Here is a 20,226-nt window from a genome sequence, read left to right as displayed (position 1 = left end):
GGTGATCTGGTGGGCTCCATGCGGGGAAGCAAACTGCAAGGTCAGCAGTTTGTAACTACCAGCGGCTCTTTGGGAGAAAGGCACAGCTTTCGACTTCCCTTTCCCTCAGGAGCAGTTCGACCCTGTTCTGCAGGGTTGCTGTGGGTACTGTGAGTCAGCATGATGACAGTGAGTTTGCCTGGCACATCTGGGCAGCCCCTAGGACAAACGACCTGACCTTTATGCCCCAGCTGCATGAGCTGCCAAAGAAGAATAGTATCTTTCCATGAGGTGAGTGAGCTAACAGACAAGCCGCCTGGTGCACAGCAAGCATTTGCCGATCGTCAAGCTTTATCTTGATAGTTTTGTTTGTTCTAGTTTCGTTTTCCAGGAGGTTGTTGCAATCTCCAGGCAGGCACTTGTCTCATCCCATGATAGTAATTATCCCATTTTAATTGCTCATTTGTATGCCGTTTCCCATTGGACTGTGAATTCCTCAAAGTAATTAAAGCTGAGCTTTCAAGCATATCTCCTACTTAACGACATTTGCATTTTGGCAATCTAAGGGGAGGGGCCCTGGTGGCAACAGTGGTTACACACCCAGCTATTAACCAAAAGCTCAGCCATCTGAGCCCCGCAGTCGCTCAAGCTGTGCCAGCCCGTTTCCAAGTAGATTTACAGCCCTGGAAATTCTACTCTGTCCTACAGGGTTGCTATGGTTCAGGTGGGGATCAACTTGACAACGGGGAAGTTTAGGGGGAGAGCGGTATTAGGATTTTGATTTAAAAGCGCAATTCTAATTATATGGAAGCACCTCTTTTTGGCTGGATGATCTTTGGAAGCAGGAAACTTGTCCTCTTCATAAATCCACACTGCCCCCTGGGAGATAGATGTTGGGCAATTTGCTTGGAAAAATGTCTGCTTCGAAGGCTTTAAAGACCTCAGAGAAACAAAAACCATGTGGACCCGCTGTCCATTGGACTAGAAATTTCTAGCAAAGCTTTGTGGCAACAGGCTGCGCCTTAGCGAAGAACCCTTTCAGGAGGACCTTAGCCCTGTAAGGAGGGCATATCAATAGAGACAGAGTTTAGACATCACGGTGCCCAGAGAAGCAGGCCCAGGGCTCCTGGTCTGTGTTCCAGACGCCACTGGGGAGAAAGGGTGTGGGGAAGCCTTTGGATGAAATGAAGGGCAAGAGTCGTCTTAGTCAACTGGCTGAAGAGTCTGCAGGGCTGAGAGCAAGAGGCGAGAGTGAGAAGCAAAGAGAAGAGAGAGGACAGAGTGAGAGCGAGGACGCTGTGCAGAGGGAGTGGAGCCCAGTAGTTGAGTCAGTAAAAGGCTGCAAGATTTGAGATCTGAATTCCAGTTGATTTCTCTGTAGCTGCTTCACTTTCCTCTTTTGCAACTTGAATGGTTGACGTAGGCTGTCTCTAAGGTGATTTCCAGATCTGTGTTGGCATAGCGAGTGAGGTGGCGGGCCTAACATCAGCTGGACTCTCATCCCTAAACGGCACTGCTCCATGTGACCCAGACCCTACCTCACCCCACCTCAGGTGTCTCAGAGAAATCCTCTCTACCTACTGTCAGCATACTCCCAGAAGCCCCTGCCCCTTCACCTTACTGACATCTGATGGTCTCTTGCTGCTGCCTTCCAACCAGAATTCATCAGGGTTCTCTAGGGAAACGGAACCAATAGAATACACACACACACATGATATATGCATGATTGCATGTGTGTATTTAAAGAACTGACTCATTTGGTGGTGACAATTAACAAGTCTGGGATCTGTAGTCCAAGTGGCAGGTGGGAAGCTGCCCGGGTGTCTACAGCAGAGACTTGAATCAGAGTTCCTGCTCCAGGAAACCTGCGTTTTGTTCTTCAACTTTCCCAACTGATTGGACAAGGCCCACCCACTTGGGTGTTGAGCCAACAGTTTGGGACGTGAATCCCATCACAAAATACTTTCACAGCAACCAACAGGCATCCGAGCCTCTCCAGGTGGAGACATACAATGAATCATCACCTGACATTCCCCTCACACAGTTCAGGACTGGAACGCTTTGCTCAGTCCTCACTCTCTCCCTTCCTTCTTCCTTCTTCTTCCCACATCCCCAGGTCCTCCGATGCCTCCTACCAACCTCCAGTCACTTTCTCTCACTCCCCAGACGAGAAGGGTACTTGGCTCACTGTTCTCCTCTCTCCCCTCAGTTCTCCTCTCTCCCCTCACTCCCGGCACTGCCTTTGTGATGGAGCGTCACACAAGGCTGAGGATGCTCTGAGAGCCTCTGGGCAGTTCCACCACCTCACTCCCTGTGATCCTTTCCCCCACACGGCATACACAGATGTATCTGTGGAGGGCACCAGACAATGGACCTGTTTGAAGACAACATACCTCTTCAAAGCTGCAGACCTATCTCTAGGGCTACCACAGAAGTTATTTCCCAGATCCAGTTAATTTTATGAGTGAAATGTTATTTGGGACCATTGAGTCGGCTCTGACCCATAGCGACCTATGCACAGTAGAAGGAAACACGGCAAGGTCCTGCCCCATCCTCATAGTTGCTCCTCTGTCTGCCAGAGCCCATTGATGCAACCACTGTGTCAGGCCATCTTGTCGAGGGCCTTCCTCTGTTTCTCTGCTCCTCCACTTTACCAAACACCACACTCTCCAGGACTGGTCTCTCCTGACAACATGTCCAAAGGACGTAAGACCAGGTCTTGCCATCCTTGCCTCTAAGGAGCACTCTGGCCTTACTTCTTCCCATACAGATGGGTTTGTGCTTTTAGCAGTCTATGGTCCTTTCAATATTCTTCTTCAACAACACAATTCAAGTGAAAAGAGGCATTGAAATACTTAAAATGGTATTATTTAGGGTCCTGTTTACCTACTGGTGAATTAATAACCCCCAAACAGGAAACCACACCCACTGTCATGAAGTAGACCTGATTCATAGCAATACTGTGGAGCAGAGTAGTCCCACAGGGTTTCCAGCTGTGGTCTTCATGGAAGCCAACTGTCCCCTCTTTCTCCCACAGGGTGGCAGGTGGATTTGAACTGCTGACCTTTCAGTGGGTAGTGAAGCATTGAGTTACACGGGTTCTTTGAATTAATGACAAATGAGTCCCTATAAAAGGATTTTCCACAAAAATAAAAAATAATAACAAATGAACATAACTTACCTGAATCACACTTGGCGAAGTTGAGTAAGTATTGGATTGCTAATCAAAAGGTCAGAAAATCAAATACACCCTCTGTTCCATGGGAGAAAAATGAGGCTGTCTGTTCCCGTAAAGATTTACAAAGCCTTGAAAACCGTTGGGTCACTATGTGTTGGGACTGACTTGATATCAGTGAGTTTATATATATGTATATATATATATATATACACACACATACATATATAATATATAATCTGTCCATTAAAAAACATAGGCACAATAATTCTTAGGATTTATTTAATGAGTTTCCTAGCTGTGTCTATTCTTAATAGTGTGGTATTTTTGAAGAATTTCCTCTTTAAAAATGGCTTTCCTATACTGATGTTTTTGAACCAAACTATTGGCAATTACCTTCAAAGTAGATTTTATGGCTAATCAATCTGAAATTGCTAACACTGTTGGTTGCTGTGATGTTTTAAATCGATAGTATACTCTCTCTCTCCGGGTACTGAATGGCTTGGTAGACTCAGGGAAAGGCCTTTCAGATGAATGCCCTCCTCAATTCCAGTTCTTTACACAAACATTTTATCTCAAGTATTGATTGAGGGGGTCGGGGGTAGTCTGCGAGTAGCACAAATGCTGACGTGCCTAGCTGCTAACCGGACGACGGTGGTTTAAACCCAGTCAGTGGGACCTCAAGTGCATCCTGGAGATCGGCTTCTGAAAGCTCTTGGTCCTCGAAACCCCTGCAACGGTTCTACTCTGCACTCCTGGGGTCCCTGTGAGCACCTCCATGCAGAAGAGCCTCCTTCAACGTCCATTTTCACAAAAGAAAACTTTCCAGGGCATCCTTTCGGTGACTCTCGGAGTGCTTCCCCACTGCGCATGTGCTGTAGCTCACGTGCGCCCTGGGCAGAAGCTGGCGGGCAAGCAAACCCATCCTGGCTCGCCTTCTGGCCATTTTCACTCATAATATTCTGTTAATGAATAAAAACAAACAAATAAGCAAAAGCTAAGCTGATGGGACTCTGGACAACAGGCACCAAGGGCAACTCTCCCGGAAAAGATCTCAGCGCCAACAACCCTCGGGGTCGGGGTGGGGTAGTTCATGGTTCTCAAAATCGCAGGGAGGGTTTGGAAAAACACGAACCCCAGGCTTCATGACCTAGCAACTCAGATGAGACGGTGCTAGGATGGAGCCTGGGGGGCAATGTCCACAACATCCCCTACATGTGCAGCTGATACAGAAAGCACCCCTTTCAAACCGCTCCGCTTCATCCTCAGGGCCTCCCCCCCAGCTGCCCTGGAGTGCTGTGCTGTGCTGTGGTGAGTCCCCTGGGGTTCAGATGACAGCGACCATGAGCAGAGGCTGTGGCGTAGGCTATGACGCAGGGCGACCACCTGTGCGTTCCAGAAAGGTGCTCCACCAGGTTCACACCGGCTGCACTTTCTGAAGACCACCAGGCCTCTCTTTCAAGGCGCATCTCCCAAAACCAAACTAAGCTCACTGCCTTCGAGGCAATGCCGACTCAGAGCCAACTGATAGCACAGGGCAGACTTGCCCTCGGTGGGTTTCTGTGACGGTAACTCTTAACCTGAGTAGATAGAAAGCCAAGGCTTGCTTTGCTCCCTTGGAGGGGCTGGTGGTTTCGAACTGCCGACCTAGTGGCTAGCAGCCTAACCACTATGCCGGCAGCGCACCAAGGCACATCTGGGTGGGCTACAACCTCCAAACACGCTCAAGTTGACGAACCCATGGCAAGCTCAAGGGGCACCGAGGCAAGCGCACAGGGAGGCGGGTCAGGAGAGGTTCTGCTGCCGCTACCTTTTCTGTGGCCCTGTGGAGGTGGACACACGGTGGGTGCCCCTCCCACCCGGTGGAGCGCCCTCAGGAGTACAGGCGATCCTGGGAAACATTTCATTAGGCAGCTCCCATAAGATGATCGCATACAGAGTTCTACGAGTCAAGGAAAAAGTCACACAAGCTCTGCGTAAGCAAACTTGCCAGAGTGCTGCACTCTACCCCCAGCATTTATTCTGAAAGCAACCATCAGAAGACCCCCCCCAATTGGGTGTCATTGAAATGGGGCTTCTACACATTGACGGGCCTCTTTCTAACTCCAGGGTGTGAAGTTTGAAAAGCGCTGGCTAGGAGGCCTCACCCAAGAAGAATGAGGGAGCCTCTGCACCCCCTGGCCCTCCAGCCTCGCGTCTGGCTCTCTACCTAGGGTGAGTGGCCGGGAAGGGGGCGGTGTCCAGGGGACACTCGGTGGGGCAGCCTCTGCTGGTGCTCAACCTGCGCGGAGCTCAGTTTCTCGGCTGGGAGTTGAACTCTGTACAGATGTTCTGGAGGATCCGGGGGACGGATTTGTAGAGGTTGTCGAACTCGTCCACAAAGAAGGCGTGGTCCCTGGCAGGGTGGGTGGCGATGACGTCCAGCTCGTCCTGCGCGGCCCAGGCAACGCCAATCGCGTAGGTGATTATTCCTGCGGGGACAAGGGCAAAGGGACCTCAGGAAAGGGCACTGCCAAGCAGGCAGTGCCTTCCTTTGCTTGGTGGGCCGCTGGCTACAAGTGTAGCCAAAGATGTCCAAAGGCTTCCCTACGGGCCTCCAGAATCATGCTCCAGTACGATTCTTTATCCCTGCATCCATCCACTCACCCCTGCACCACTCAGGCACCGGCTCACGGAGGAGCCAGCAGGAACAAAACGGGTAGCCTGCGGCCTCCCGTGGTTCAGAGTCTCACTGTGGGGGAGGGGAAGCTGACAGATGAGGGTCAGCACAGGACAAGAATTCCACCCCCTAGAGCAGGCAGCGGGGAGGACCCCTTAGGGACAGGTCCCAGCTAGTCTCAGTGAAATCAGTTCAACAACTGCCTAATGACCACAATGGAATAGAATCGCCTTGGGTTTGAGGGTGACTCCAGAAGTCACTGGGGCGCAGTGGTGAAGTGCTTGGTTGCTAACCACAAGGTCCATGGGTCACATCAGAAAGACGTGGCAGTCCGCCGTAGTACAGATTACAGCGGTGGAAATTGTCCCGGGCAGCTCTACTCTGCCTCACAGGGTTGACAGGAGCTGGAAAATCTACTTTGGTTTCAAAACCAGTGTCCAATCTCCCCTCCAGGGCAGGAACCCTGCATAGGTACCCCGGGGGCTGGTGGCCCAGGCAGCCCCTGCCCCACCACTTCCAGTGAGGGGTGGCCAGCAGGGCTACAGGCTGCAGGGAGGGCACAAAGGAGGAGATCAAAAAAGTCTTTGCTGGATTTAAAAGAAACTGAAGGAAAGGACGTTGAAATAAAGAAGACCAAAGAAGAGTCGATGCATTTGAACTGAGGTGCTGGTGCAGAATATGTGAAGTACCCTGGACTGCTAGCAGGACAAACCGATCTGACTTGGAAGAAGCACAGCCAGAGTGCTCCTGAGAGGCAAGGACGGTGAGACTTTATCTTACATATTTTGGACATCGTTTCTGGAGCGATCAGTCCCTGTAGAAGGACATCATGCTCGGTCAAGTCAAAGGGTATCAAAAAGGAGGAAGGTCCACAATGTGATGGACCGTGGCTGCAACAGTGGGCGCAAAGCAAAGGGGTAATTGTGAGGATGGCACAGGACCAAGCAGGGCTGTGTTCTGCTGTGCATGGGGTGGCTATGGGATCAGAACCGACTTGATGGTACCTAACAACCACAGCAACGAAGGAAGGGAAGAAAACAAGCAAAAAAACTGCAACCCCAGGCCTTGGTCGGAGCAGTTTGGCAGGAGAGGTGGTCGGTCGGTGGAGACAAAAACAAGGGAACTGCTGGGAGGAGAAGGTGAAGAAGATGTGGAGAGGGCAGGCATGTTGTCAGTTGCCACGCAGGGCGCCCCCATGTGTTTCAGAGTAGAACTGCTTCACCGGGCTTCCGGGGCACTCTTTGCACAAGCAGTAAAGCCAAGCTTTTCTTCCAAGGAGAGACTAGGTGGGCTCGAACCAATGGCCTTTGAGATTGGCAGTCGATTGCAAACCACTCGCATCACCTAGCCAAACCAAAAACCAAACTCCCTGCCATCGAGTTCACACCCTATAGGGCCAGGTAGAAATGCCCCTGTGGGTTTCTGAGACTGTAACTCTTGAAGGGAGTAAAAAACATGTCTTTTATTCCATGGAGCTGCTAGTGGTTTTGAACTGATGACCTTGGGGATCACAGCCCGATGTGTAAGCACTATATCAGCAGGACTCCTTAGATACCCAGCAGGTACAGCTAGTCCTTTGGCCGTGAAGAGGAGGAGGCAGGTGGTAACCAAAGCAACACCACCTTGGGGTTAAGGAGAATTTTTCAGGATGGGGGTGGGGGTGGGACCTGAATGTGTCTTGGTGTGGATGGGAGAGAGGACAATGGGAATGAAGGTGCTGGACTGTAAAATAGGCAAAGGGCGGGAGGGAGGGCCCCATAGATGTCACAGGGAGGGCAGAGAGGCCGGGCTTCTCAGCTTAGGCATCCATTCTTAGTGGATGGTTCTGGATTTGAGCGGGGGCCACTGGTCAACAAAAGCCTGCCTCTGACTCCAGCTCACGCAGAGGACAGAGCCTGGTATGGCCTCCACTGGGCACGGGACATGCCTCCCACACTCCAGCATTTCTCCTGTTGACTGCAGAGCCAGACCTGCCCACACGCTTCTGGGCAAAGCTGCTTTCAGCTGTGGCCCGTGAGCGGCATTCCATCCCCCAGCCACTTTTCTCGTCGCCAGTGGCTTTCCTCCGAACATGGTCAAGATTGGGAAGGGCCGGTCTGTAGCTGTACAATGCTGCCATGAGGCTTGGGAGCTGGGGATGGCTTCACTGCAGGGTAGACTCAGACTGACAGGCTGCTGTTCGGCTCAGAGATGACAAGGCTGTCCCCAGTAAAGACAACATAAGCAGGGTTAGAAATGCAGCTTCCAGGTCTTTGTGTCTGCCTGCCTTCGACAGGCCATTCTGACAGACGGCTGTCAGCCCCCACTTCCACGATCCCAGGGACAGAATGCTCCCTGGCTTTCAGACAAGTCTTAGTGGTCGGTGGAGCAGGAACCTGGCTCCAGGAAATTTGTACCCAATGGTCCCATGACTTGCAGGTTTTCCCAGATCATGACATCGCTGATAGCTCCCTGGACAAGGCTCTCTACCTTTAATTCTCCTGCCGGTCATGCCAGGGACAGGCCGAGGGCGCATCCCAAAGGAGGTCCAGTTAGAAAAATAAGTGTCGGGAGAGCTGACCATGAGGCAGAGGTAGGTGTGTGGGGAAAGCAGGAGTGACCAGTGCTTGCTGTCGAGAACCGGCCCGTGCACCCAACCCCACTCATGTTAGGACTTTGGGCAGCTTGCTTCTGCGTCCTCAACCACAATCACACTGCTGGTGGGAGCCCAAGGGGTGTGGAGACTGTTGGCATGTGGCCATAGGACACCCCACTCAACTGAATGTGCCCACAGGAAGCATCCGCCTGCACCCGAGTTTTGTTATCCAGGGTGCCAGAAACGGTCATTGCTGATGCACGATGGCTGGTTTATTTCACGCCCCCTCCTTTCAGGATGAATTTCAAGCCACTTGTAATATAGACAATGCTGCAAAATAGCCCAGATGAAATGCAGGCAGAGAAGAAGAGCGAAAGCAAGTCCTGTAGGCCCTTGGCCTCCACGCACGCACCGCTCACCGTCCTTTTATCATCAACACTATGATTAGGGTCACATGGGGCTCGCATGTTATGATGCTTCAGAAAGAAAGAAACAAACAAATCCCCGTGACCTTATGTAGAGTCTGCACAAAGGACATGCATGTGACTTTTTATAAACAAATTTCAAAAAGGTCTTGCTCATTTATCATAGTTTCCAACTTTCTGATGCCCTCTTAGGCATTTGTATATGAAAATGTTTCTTTGAAATGTTTTTGAAAATAATTCTTTTAGTGTTGTCATCCAGACCCAGCATCTTTTATAACAGTCACTTATTAACAAGTAGTATTTTTCATTAAGGTGGACTAACACAATTGGACACTCTTTAGTATGAATCAAATTCTTGTTTAAAGCATCGCACTTCCGTGTGAAAGGACTCAGGATGTAGGAGGTAAACTAACTGAAACCCTTGCAACAAGGCAATTCAGATTCATACAACCCTATAGGACAGAGTAGACTGGCCCGGGAGGCTTATAGGCCTTGAAAGTTTTAAATCTTCACAGAAGGCTGTGGCGGAGTTGGGCTGCTAGCTACAAGGTTGGCAGTTCTCAACTACCAGCCGCTCCCTGGGAGAAAGACAAGACTTTCTACTCCCATCGAGAGTTGTTGTCTTGCAACTCACAGGGGCAGCTCTGCCTTGTCCTGCAGGGGGTCACAATGAGTCAGCGTTGACTCGATGGCAGTGAGTTTGAACTGTCAACCTTTTGGTTGGTTGCTTCATCATTGTGCTGCTGGAGCTCCTATAGGATATAAACCCACTCCTATGGATTGATTCCGACTCATAGGAGACGCTATAGGACAGAGTTAACTTCTCCATGGGGATTCTGAGTCTGTAAATCTGTATAGGAGCCAAGAGCCTCATCCTTCTATCAGGAAGCAGTTGGTGGGTTTGAATCACTCACCTTGAGGTTAGTAGCCCAACGCTTACCCCCCTGTGTCCCCAGGGCTCCTGTAGGGTGTCAGGCAACCCATAGGCTTTTGATGTCCCATTGGGAGATGAACTTGCTCCCCACTGGTCCGCCCCGTCGTCATGGTTCAGGGTGCCTTGCTGGGCTGAGTGGTACCCCTAATGTCTCTATGGTTTCGCACATCATCCTAAGTGGCCCTCAAGCCAATCATCACCTTTGAGTCTATTTCAACTCCCAGAGACCCTGTGGGTGTTAGAATAGAGCTGTGTTCTAGAGGATTTTCGAAAGCTGATGGTTTACACATAAACCACCAGGCCTTTCTTCCAAGTGTCTCTGGTGGATTGGAACGTCCAACCTTTCAGTTGGCAGCCGAGTGCATGAGCTGTTTGCCCCCTCAAGGGCCCTCATAAAACAGCAGCGCCTCCCTTATCCCATTGGCTTAGGTGCCCCAGAGACACCAGCTTACCCTTTTGGTGGGCGGCCAGGGCTGGTATCCGGACATCGTCATAGGACCTCCCATCTGTGATGAGGATCATGAGCTTCCTTTTGTTGGCCTTGGACTTGGTGAAGAGCTGCTCCAAGGCGAAGTTGATGGCCGCCCCCGTGCTGGTCCCTCCACTCCAGTACCCCACCCTCTTGATGGCGTTCAGGACGTCGGGCTTGCTGCGGTACCGGTCAAACCCGAACTCCAGCCGCTGCTCGTAGGTGTACTGCACAGCCCCGATGCGTGTGTCTGTGTCGGAGATCTCGAACGCTTTGCTCAGGTTGCCCACGAACTGGAGGACTGTGTAGAAGTTGCTGGTGCCCACGCTGCTGGAGCCGTCGATGACGAAGCCGATGTCGGCCGAGTTGAAGCAGGTCTTGCTGCAGGCCAGCCGGTCAGCGTCGCAGACCCGCTTTACCAGGGGCTGCACGGTCTTGTGCAGACTGAACCAGCTCTGCACTTTGAGGGAGTAGAAGCCGTTCGTTCTGCACACAGCCTGGGGAGACACAGGGGGCTAAGACCATCACCAGGCCTGGGACGACAACGCCCGCCTGCTGCCAGCTCTGGACAACCAGGGCAGCCCAAGAAGCACACAGTCCTCTTGTTTTCAACCTGGAGTTTCCGAATACCCCCTTTCCATCTCAGTTCACCCCATCAGGCACTCACCAGGGCAGAGCCCCCTCCCAGGACTCCCTCAGCTGGGGCTTGGTGAAAAGCCACCTGATACCCAAATCCACAGGGTGATGACAATCGCAGACTGCAGCTTCCCAGCTGGGCCTGCCTCACCCTGGGACTGGCGGCCAGCCACCAGGGGACAGAGGTGGGCACCCCTGGGGGAGAGGGTTCCATTCCACCCCATCTGGAACAAGCCTGGGTCAAGTCAACACATAATCCTTTGCCTTCAGGCAGGGCTGTCCAGAGGGCAGGGCTCAGGTTTTTAAGGCAGGCAGATTTGAGTTCCCGTGTCTTCCTGACCGAGGCTCTGTTTAATTCCCTTATGACAAGGTCATAAGCGGGGTCGAGGTGGGGGGTTATTGCGGCAATCTCGCCAGGAGCATGGAGAGCAGTACTAGTGGCCCTCCACACAGAGGGGACCCCTCCCTGCGGGCTACAGGGCTGCTCTGGAAAAATTCCCTCCAGCCACGTGCTGTCTCCTCCTCATCCCCAACCACAACCAATGCTTCCCTTCGGCACTTGCAAATCAGCAGCGAGAAACCTGTTTGGGGTGCTCCTGGAAGTAGCTGGGTTCCTCATGTTCTTCCTGGGCTGGCCTCTCTCACAAGGCAGACAGAGAATCCAAGCCCTGTGACTATAGGTGAACCTGAGCCACCCCGGAACCCCGTGGAAAACCAGATGAGTGATCCTCAACCTCCCTAAGGCTGTGACCCTTTCATGCAGTTCCTCATGTGGTGTTGACCCCCCAACCATAACATTATTTTTGTTGCTACTTCATAACTCTAATTTTGCTACTGTTATGAATCAGGCGACCCCTGGGAAAGGGTCGTTCAACCCCCAAAGGGTCACGACCCACAAGTTGAGAACCGCTGATTAGAACATTCCTCGGAAACGCTTTTCCAGTGGGCTTGTGAAAACCTACTGAATGGGTCCAGGCAACTTTATGTGGCCAAGATGGTGTTGAGATGGGCACTGCAGGCAGAGCGGAGTTCTAGCTAATGGATGGGGAAGGCTGCCCATCGAGCAGCTGAAGCAAGTCATGGGGGGAGAGAGTGGGGCCTGTGGGCATGAAGGGAGGGGACCAGTGGGTTGGCCCGGGCCTGGGTCAGAGTGCCATGGGAAACCAGGATGGATTTGGAGGAAGGAGGCCATCAGCTGGGAGGAGCCCTTCCTAAACCCAAGTTGGCCGTCACTGTGAAGTTGGAATTGAACTGGGGAAAGAAGCCAGATGTCTAGTCTGGAATGGCCAGTATTGGTCTTGGGAAGAGCAGAGGGGTGTAAGAAGGAATTTCAGGGTTCAGCAGCTGATGAGGCATTCTGGGGTGGCTCTGTGTAGGGTGTAGGCACCATCTCTTAAGTGAAAATAGGAACACCCAGAGAAGTGGGGTGGGGGGAGGTGAGAAAGCCAAGTGAGAAGAACAGAGGGCCAAGCCCAGAGCCCTGAGGAAGTGGCGGTTAGGGTTCAAGACTGACAGAAGGAAGTGGTGGGGAAGAGGATGGATAGGAGGCATCAGTAGTTGGATAGGGTGTGAGGTGCTGAGCACTCTTCAGTTTGCAAATGGAGACAATGAAAGCTGGAAGGGCCTCCAAGATGAACCTCTGAGGTTTCCTCCCTTTCTTAGGCTGGGACTTTTTCTTCGGGGGAAGTTAATGCGTGGCCTCCTGGAAAGCACACAAGCTGAGCTCGTTGATGCTGCGGGCGTGGGAAGCCGCAGTCCTACCTGTTCTGGTCCCATCTCCTGAGAGGCATCTGTAGTGAACCCGGGAGTGGCATTTGAATGCTGTGGAGTAGCGTAACCACCCCTTTCTGTTTACCACTGTGAGGGTGTGTGTTGGTGGGGAAGGGGTGCTACCCTAGCTCCCCTGGGCCTGGGAGAGGAATACGCTCCCAAAGCACTTGGCCTTGATTTACCACGAGGGCACGGAGCTTTGCTTGAAGAGGTTACTCCAGGTCCAGCCTGACCTCTGTGGCCAGAGGCCTATCTGCCTAGAAGTGGGCAAACACAACCCAGTGTCATCTGACCCCATCCCTTGGTGATCCTATGTGGTCAGAGTAGAACTCCGTAGGACTTTTCAGTGACTGCTTTTCCGGAAGTAGATAGTCACTTTCACGACACAGGGATTCCATGTTTGGAGGAAGGAGAAACCCCACTTTGAATGTGGTACAGCTCTTCAAAGTGCAAAGACCCCGGAGGCAGAGCGGACCCTGGGCAAATCCGTACCTTGTTGGCAAAGTTGGGCTCCATCACGTATTGCTTCTCATTTTCCACGGCGCCTTCAATGGTGATGAAGAAAATGTTGATGCCTGACTCTCTTGCAAGTCTGGAAGCTTCCTCCACTTTGTCTGTAGGCCAGCCGTCCACCATTACCACAGCCACGTTGGGAGCGCCGTGCCGGTTCCCATTGGCCTTTGAGAAGAAGTGCTTGGTCACAAAGGAGAGCGCTCGGCCTGGGAGAAAGAGGAAACGTGCTAGAAGTGACACTGTTTGGAACTGTAGGGCCCAACCTGTGCGCATGGACCTCGCTGCCCTGCTTCTGTAGGATTCTGATGGGTTGTGACTGGGCTTGCTTCTATCTGCTGCTTCTCCTTCAATTACATCATCCTGAGCATGCAGAATTCTAACCTTCTGACCTCTTTTCAGGTTACTCTGCTTCCCTGGGGCCGGAGGGGAAGCTGGGGGACAGGAGACCATACAGAAAATGCAGACCAGGCACCAACACATGGCCACACAGAGACTCTGGTGGGACATCAATCTCATGGCTAAGGTGTGGACCTGTGGGACTGGGCGGTCCATGAATTGCCATTATGCACTCTTTCTATTAACCGGTGCAGATCCGCAGTGTGGCTGGCCTGGAGACTCATGTGTGAGCTTGAGGTACTTTCGGCCTCTCTGTCTGCTGCCTCCCTTTTTCAGGGGCAGAACAGCTGTGACCCAGCCAGGCGGTGGGGCCCACTCCTGCCACCCAGATGGGGAAGGAGCTGACTATAGCACAAAGACGTCCAAGAAACCACACGCATTCACTCCAGTCCTCGTTTCATTTTAAGAGTTCATTAAAGGCTTCTAATGGTCTCTTTAAAAAAACAACATCGAGGTGACCAGAAAGCAAGCACGTGAACGTGACTTGCGCAGGCAGGGACCAAAGAACCCTTCTCTGCCTGTTGACTGGAACCATCTTGTGGCAGTTAACATAATTTCCTGTCAACTTGAAGATATATCAAAGTATAGGAGAGGAGTTTAGCCTGTCATTTAGGTCACGACCATGTGAGCGTGACCATCTCATAGGAGGGTCCTGGGAACCTCCCCCCCCCCTGCCTTTATCTTCCTGCTGGCTGACCCTGGTTGCTGCCAGAGTCCATGGAGATGCCCCAAAACACCATTGGATCCACAAGACTTTGCACTCCCCAACCTGTGCTCTTCCTACATTCTGCATCATTGCATGAGACTGTGTGAGTCTGGACTAGTGTCGACGTATGGATTTGAGTTGGATGTTCTCTCAATATAGAATTACTTCTTGATTAAAGCTTTTTCTTACACATATAGGTGTCACTGGATTAGTGTCTCCTGGTTAATCCGGCCTGACACACATCTTAAGCCCCGAAGGTGGTCAGTCCCACATTGTTCCAAAGGCCACGGGGTGGGAGGGATTGCCTTGGCGAAACCCTAGCCTCTGGGCACTGCAGCCTGAGGGAGCCTGGAGCGGGGGCTGCTATGTCGATGCCCGTGGTCTCTTCTCACAACTGCAGTGCTGAATCAAGTATACATGTCTGTCTGACCAGGGAAGAGCTGGGTCCACAAGAGCTGGGAGACTGTGCTCTCGCCCCAGGTGCATGGGCTGTGCGTGGGCTGTGCGGCCCCGGGTAGTCCACGGGACCTCAAGTTCAACAGCAACACTTTGCTTCAGTTGAATGCACTGCTTATGTGGTGTTTCAAAGCCTTCCAACACACCCTTCCCATGGGTATACTTCCCACTGCTTCCAAGGCCTCAGGGAAATTTCAGTTAACTAGGGCAGCTTCCTGTCCTGGTGTGACTGGGACTTGCCTAATTTTAGCACTGAAACGTCTCTGTCCTTGCAAACTGGGACAATTGGCTCCCTTAGCGTCATCAGGCTCTGTGGACCCGGGGCATGGAGGGAGCCTGAGAGAGCCAGGTCAGAGCATCTGCTCATCCAGGAATTATACACAATGCTTTCAGTGTCTAAGTATGTATCTGGGTAGAAGGACCTTCGCTTTCACCAGGGTCTCAAAGAAATCCTCAATCTAAATAAATAAATACAATTAAGATTCCCCTTCTTCTGATGTTAGGATTCCTGTCATTACACTCTGCGTTTCTGGTTTGGGTCCGCACGCTGCCTCTGTTGGCCAGGATAGTCTAGTCTGGTCCGTCAGAGAAATGTCTCTCTCTGAGAACCTGTGTGAACTGGTGACAGAGAGCCTGGCTGCCAACGAGAAACCTTGGCCCCTGATAGTGGCTTTCTCAGAGAAGGGATCATTTTCTTTCACACAACTCTTATCACAATCCATACATATACATACATCAATTGTATAAAGCGCATCTGTACATTCTTTGCCCTAATCATTTTCAAAGCATTTGCTCTCCACTTAAGGCCTTTGCATCAGGTCCTCTTTTTCCCCCTCCCTCCCTGTTCCCCCCTTCCTCATGAGCCCTTGATAATTTATAAATTATTATTTTGTCATATCTTGCCCTATCTGGTGTCTCCCTTCACCCCCTTTTCTGTTGTCCGTCCCCCAGGGAGGAGGTCACATGTAGATCCTTGTAATCAGTTCCCCCTTTCCAACCCACTCACCGTCTACCCTCCCAGTATCACCCCTCACACCCCTGGTCCTGAAGGAATCATCCACCCTGGATTCCCTGTGCCTCCAGCTCCTATCTGCACCAGTGTACATTCTCTGCTCCATCCAGACTTGCAAGGTAGAATTCAGATCATGGTAGTGGGAGGGGCGGGGGGAGGACGCATTTAGGAACTGCAGGAAAGCTGTATTCTTTATCGGTGCTACGTCGCACCATGACTGACTCATCTCCTGAAGGGATCATTTTCTTTAAGGCCCAGGGCACCAAGCAATCCCCTCTGGCTCAGTATCGGAGCACAGGGAAATGTAGGCTCACCCCCCCACCAACCCCTCTACCCCTGAAGTAGGTGGAAGGACCATGATGGATGAATGTCTAATGCATACACCAAGCACCTGGCAGTGGGTCTTGAGAACAAAAGCTGGGAGTATGAAAACCACATTGTCTAGACTCCCTTGCAGCTAGCATTCATAGGCTTGTTTTAATTCCGTGTACAGATGCACACACGTGTGATTTGGAAGGACAAAGCAAGGCAGAGCCTACATCCGTGCTTCAGCTCGTTCTGCTGACAAGGTAGCTGTAGCGTCTTGGACTTCTCTGCAGGAGTGTTCGCGAGATGCCCGCGTTTGGCTTGCCTGGTGTTGCGGTGGAAGAATGTGGAGTCCTGACTGGTAGGTGTGAAAAGAAGTAGGCAGGGGACGGGTCTGGAGCTGGCAGCTGTAGCAGCGGTCTCGGATCACTGTGACTTCGTAGCTAAGGCAGGTTCCTGACTTGGCGGTAGCGAGGCTCAGGAGCTGGCAAGGGTTGAGAACAGGACTTCCTGGTCTTGCAAGAGGCAGCAGCTTCTTTGGAAGTCCCGGTTCTACAGGGAGCTTTTGGAAGCCTTCTCTGAGAGCTTAGCTCAGAAGCTGTTTCTTTAGGCATCTCAGTCACTCTGGAAACTCGGGCTCTAAAATAAATCTCTTTCTGCTTAAGCCAGCTGGAGTCGATTCTGTTTCTGAACGCAAACCTTGATCAAGACAGGAGTGAGAACATCTGCTTAGGTTATGGCCCGCCATTACTCTAGTCAGAGAATGAAAGCCTTCTGAAGTCTTTCCCTGTGCGCCCCACCGGAACTCCCTGATGTAAGGCTCGATCTGATGGCAAAGGCAAATCAGAAATCATGTTGGTGACGTGAGACTATTGATCTGAGGGCCTGGCCAGCGGTCATTTGACATTATGAAGATGCGCAGGCCCTCTATTGGCCAGAGATGAACACCCCGGTCACTGCAGAGGTGTACATTGAATCCCGGAGGGGATTCATCAGTGTGATGGTAACTTCCAGGATGGCCTCCCACCGATAGTTCTAGTCTCACCTCTGTGGGACCTGTGACTTACATCTGCATTTCCCTGGACTCTGAGGGTAAGAACCCATTCTTTGACAAGGGGGCAATCAGCCCCTCCAGCACCCCTAACGTGGAGGCATCATTTGTAAGTTAATTCAACAGCATGGGCCCTTGGGCAGCCTTGAGTTGGAGTGGGTTCCTAACGCTTAGTCACTTCTGGGTGAACCAACAGATGGAATGTGTGGATATGCTCTGCGGAGGCTAGATCGTGGGCTTCTGGTCACCCCCAAGACCCGACCTGAAACAGAGCATTGCCGCCATGCACAGCCAGTGCTGCAACAGGACTTGATGGGAGCAGGGCTCTCCAGGGACACTGGGCAGCTTCTCGGATGAAGCTGGTGACAAACATAAAGCTCAACAACTGACAGCTGTGGGCCCCTCAGGAAGAGCCACAACAGCAGTGCTGCTTGTCCCGAAGATGCTGCCACCCACCAAAGCCAGGCGGGGCTGCGGCTCTTCAGCAGGTCTTACAGTGGTCCTGATGCCAACACTCTCGGGAGCAGACGGGTATCGACAGGAGTCATTTCTCATGGGTTATTATTCTCCCCTCCCATAGAGAATGTTAAAGAGCCCTGGCGGAGCAACCATGACATGCATGGCTGTTACCAGAGGGGTCGGTGGTTCAAAACCATCCTGACATTCTGCGGAAGAAAGACCTGCTAACCTGCTCCTGTAAGGATTTACAGCCTACACAACTCAATGGCACAGTCCTACCCTGTCACAGGGGGCCATTCTGAGTAGAAAGCAACATGACATCACCTAATGACCACCACCACCACCATGACATCATAGAGTGTTGTGTTAGAGAAACAAATTCACAGACACTCATTTACGTGTGAGAGAGAACATTATATCAAAGAACAGTTGTACATTAAGAAAACATCCCAGCCCCATCCAGATCATAAGTCTGATATTAGTCCATGTGTCTGATACCAGTCTATAAATTCCTCTTTAGACTCACACAGCCATGCAATGATGCCGAATGCAGGAAGATCACAGACCAGTGGGTGGAGTCTTGTGGAACCAGTGATGGTGGAAGCATCTCAGTGCTGGCGTGGGTCTCCATGTGGCTCCTCCAGCTCCAGGGCTCTGGCTGCATCAGCGTAGCTCCATGTGGCTTGCGAATAGGAATGTCTTGCAGGAAGTGAGTGTGTCTGGCCTCCAGTGAGTTATTTATCTCTGTTGGGCCTCTAACTAAGATCATCAAGCTGCAATCTGATTGACAGGCTAGACTCCACCCTTTCACTCTTAATAGTCTCAAGTTGATCGTGTAACACTGCAAGTGTGTTAGAGGGCAGTGGCGACACAGTGGTAGAATTACAGAATGAGATTCTGGTTAGATTTCTGGACAGTGAAGGCTTATGTGTTGTTACAATGCAGAGTAGGCTTTAGCAGAGCTTCCAGACCAAGATGAACTAGGAAGAAGGGGTATTTCTGAAAATCAGTCAATGGAAACCCTATGGCTGACAAGAGCTCAGTCCCCAGCCCATCATGGAGATGGGGCTGTGTTTCATGAGTCAGGATTAACGTGACAGCAACTCACTAGAAAAACATACTGAATGTCCCAAGACACCCGCACAGAAAGAGAACCACCACGGCACACAGAATCGTCGGAGTTCTGATCACATACCTACATTAGAAAGCCCTCCTCTTGGGGTCATTTTCTCGATGGCTGCTTTCACATCTCTGGAATTCATGTGAGCCTTGAGGTTAAATTGGGTCGCAGGGTTATCTCTGGAAGCCAGTGGAAGAAATAAAAATTAGCTGGGAAATTACAACTTTTGGAGAAAAATGAAAACAATCGTCAATTCTTTTGTGTACACATAGAATAGAAGCTGCTTCATAGTCTAACTGGCTTGAAAAATGCCTACGAGCCGTGCCGAGGGAGAAAGATGAGGCAGTCTGCCTCTCTCAAGATTTACAGCCCTGGAAACCCAACGGGGCAATTCTCCTCTGTCCTTGAGGGTCACCATGAATCGGAATGAACAGCGTGGCTTCGGGTTGTCAGACCTAACGGAGGAAGGAGGAGAACAGCGTCTCCCTCATCGTATGCACTGAGAGACGACAGCGCACTTAGAACTCAGCAGCAGGGGGTTCTAATTCTGACGGTGCCACTTCTTAGCTGTGCGGCCCCGGGGGAAGTCCCTTCACTTTTCTGAGCCTCAGTTTCCTCAGTTAGATAAAAACAAATGTAGTGCCCAATGTACTGTTAGTCATCAGGACGGCCATCAAGAGGGACTTTGCAAACATGAGGTTCCTGCCTATTGAGTGCCCCGCGTCCTGGATTGTCCCAGACCCTGCTCTGTAGGAGGACAATTTCTGCTGCCAGCTATTGCCTGTGTTCCCCTTAGAACTGGAATTGCCAAGGGCAAGGCAACACCTCGTCTTCCTTAGCCTGTGGCTCCTGACACCAGGCGAGACCATCAGATCTTAGCCTGAGGATCCATGTCTATCAAGGGCTGAACAAGATGAGTGGGTGACGTCTTAGCTGCTGTCATCTTGGCCCCCGACACATGGAAAACACATGCATGATGGAATGAAACACTGCCTGGGCCTGGGCTGGCCCCATGATGTGTTGAGGACTGACCCCTGGGATTTTCTGTGGCTGGTTTTCGGAAGTTGGCCTCTATTCTTTCCTTCCCAGCCTGCTTTAGTCTAGATCAGCAGTTCTCAACCTTCCTCATGCCGCCACCCTTTCAGACAGTTCCTCATGTGGCGGTGACCCCCAACCACAACATTATTTTCGTTGCTACTTCATCACTAATTTTGCTACTGTGGTGAATTGGGTGACCCCTGTGAAAGGGCTATTCCACCCCCAAAAGGGTAGCAACCCACAGGTTGAGAACCGCTGGTCTAGATGCTCTGCTGATGTCTGTTCAGCATTTGGCAGCACACCTGGCTCCCCTGACACATGATTGTTGGCTGTGAATGAGGCGAACTGGCTGCGAGTTGAACTCCAGTCTCCAGCATGGAAGGTCAAAATTCTACCAGGGAAAAACCACTGCCCCCGGCCTGGGGAGGGGCTGGAGCAAATAAGCTGGAGAAATGACCTGCTTCCCAGGCACCTCCCTCCCAGCCAGCACCCCCTCGCTGTATCTGTAGTCTTTCCTGCCGTCTCAAGGTGATCTAAGTTTGAAGAG

The 20,226-nt window shown here is 51.5% G+C and overlaps 1 protein-coding gene across 1 annotated transcript in view; it reads right to left on the bottom strand.

The window, feature by feature from the left end:
• Positions 1-5,446: 5,446 nt before the first annotated feature.
• Positions 5,447-20,226, bottom strand: part of VIT (vitrin) — a 78,782-nt gene continuing 64,002 nt past the window's right edge. The window contains 4 exon segments of the mRNA XM_075536075.1: positions 5,447-5,625; positions 10,200-10,713; positions 13,115-13,341; positions 18,717-18,820. Coding sequence (XP_075392190.1) covers positions 5,447-5,625; positions 10,200-10,713; positions 13,115-13,341; positions 18,717-18,820 — 1,024 coding nt within the window.

Source organism: Tenrec ecaudatus, chromosome 17 (genome assembly GCF_050624435.1).
Source record: "Tenrec ecaudatus isolate mTenEca1 chromosome 17, mTenEca1.hap1, whole genome shotgun sequence".
Classification (NCBI taxonomy): Eukaryota; Metazoa; Chordata; class Mammalia; order Afrosoricida; family Tenrecidae; genus Tenrec; species Tenrec ecaudatus.
Note: the sequence above shows the minus strand (reverse complement) of the source record. Positions and strands in the feature narration are given on the sequence as shown.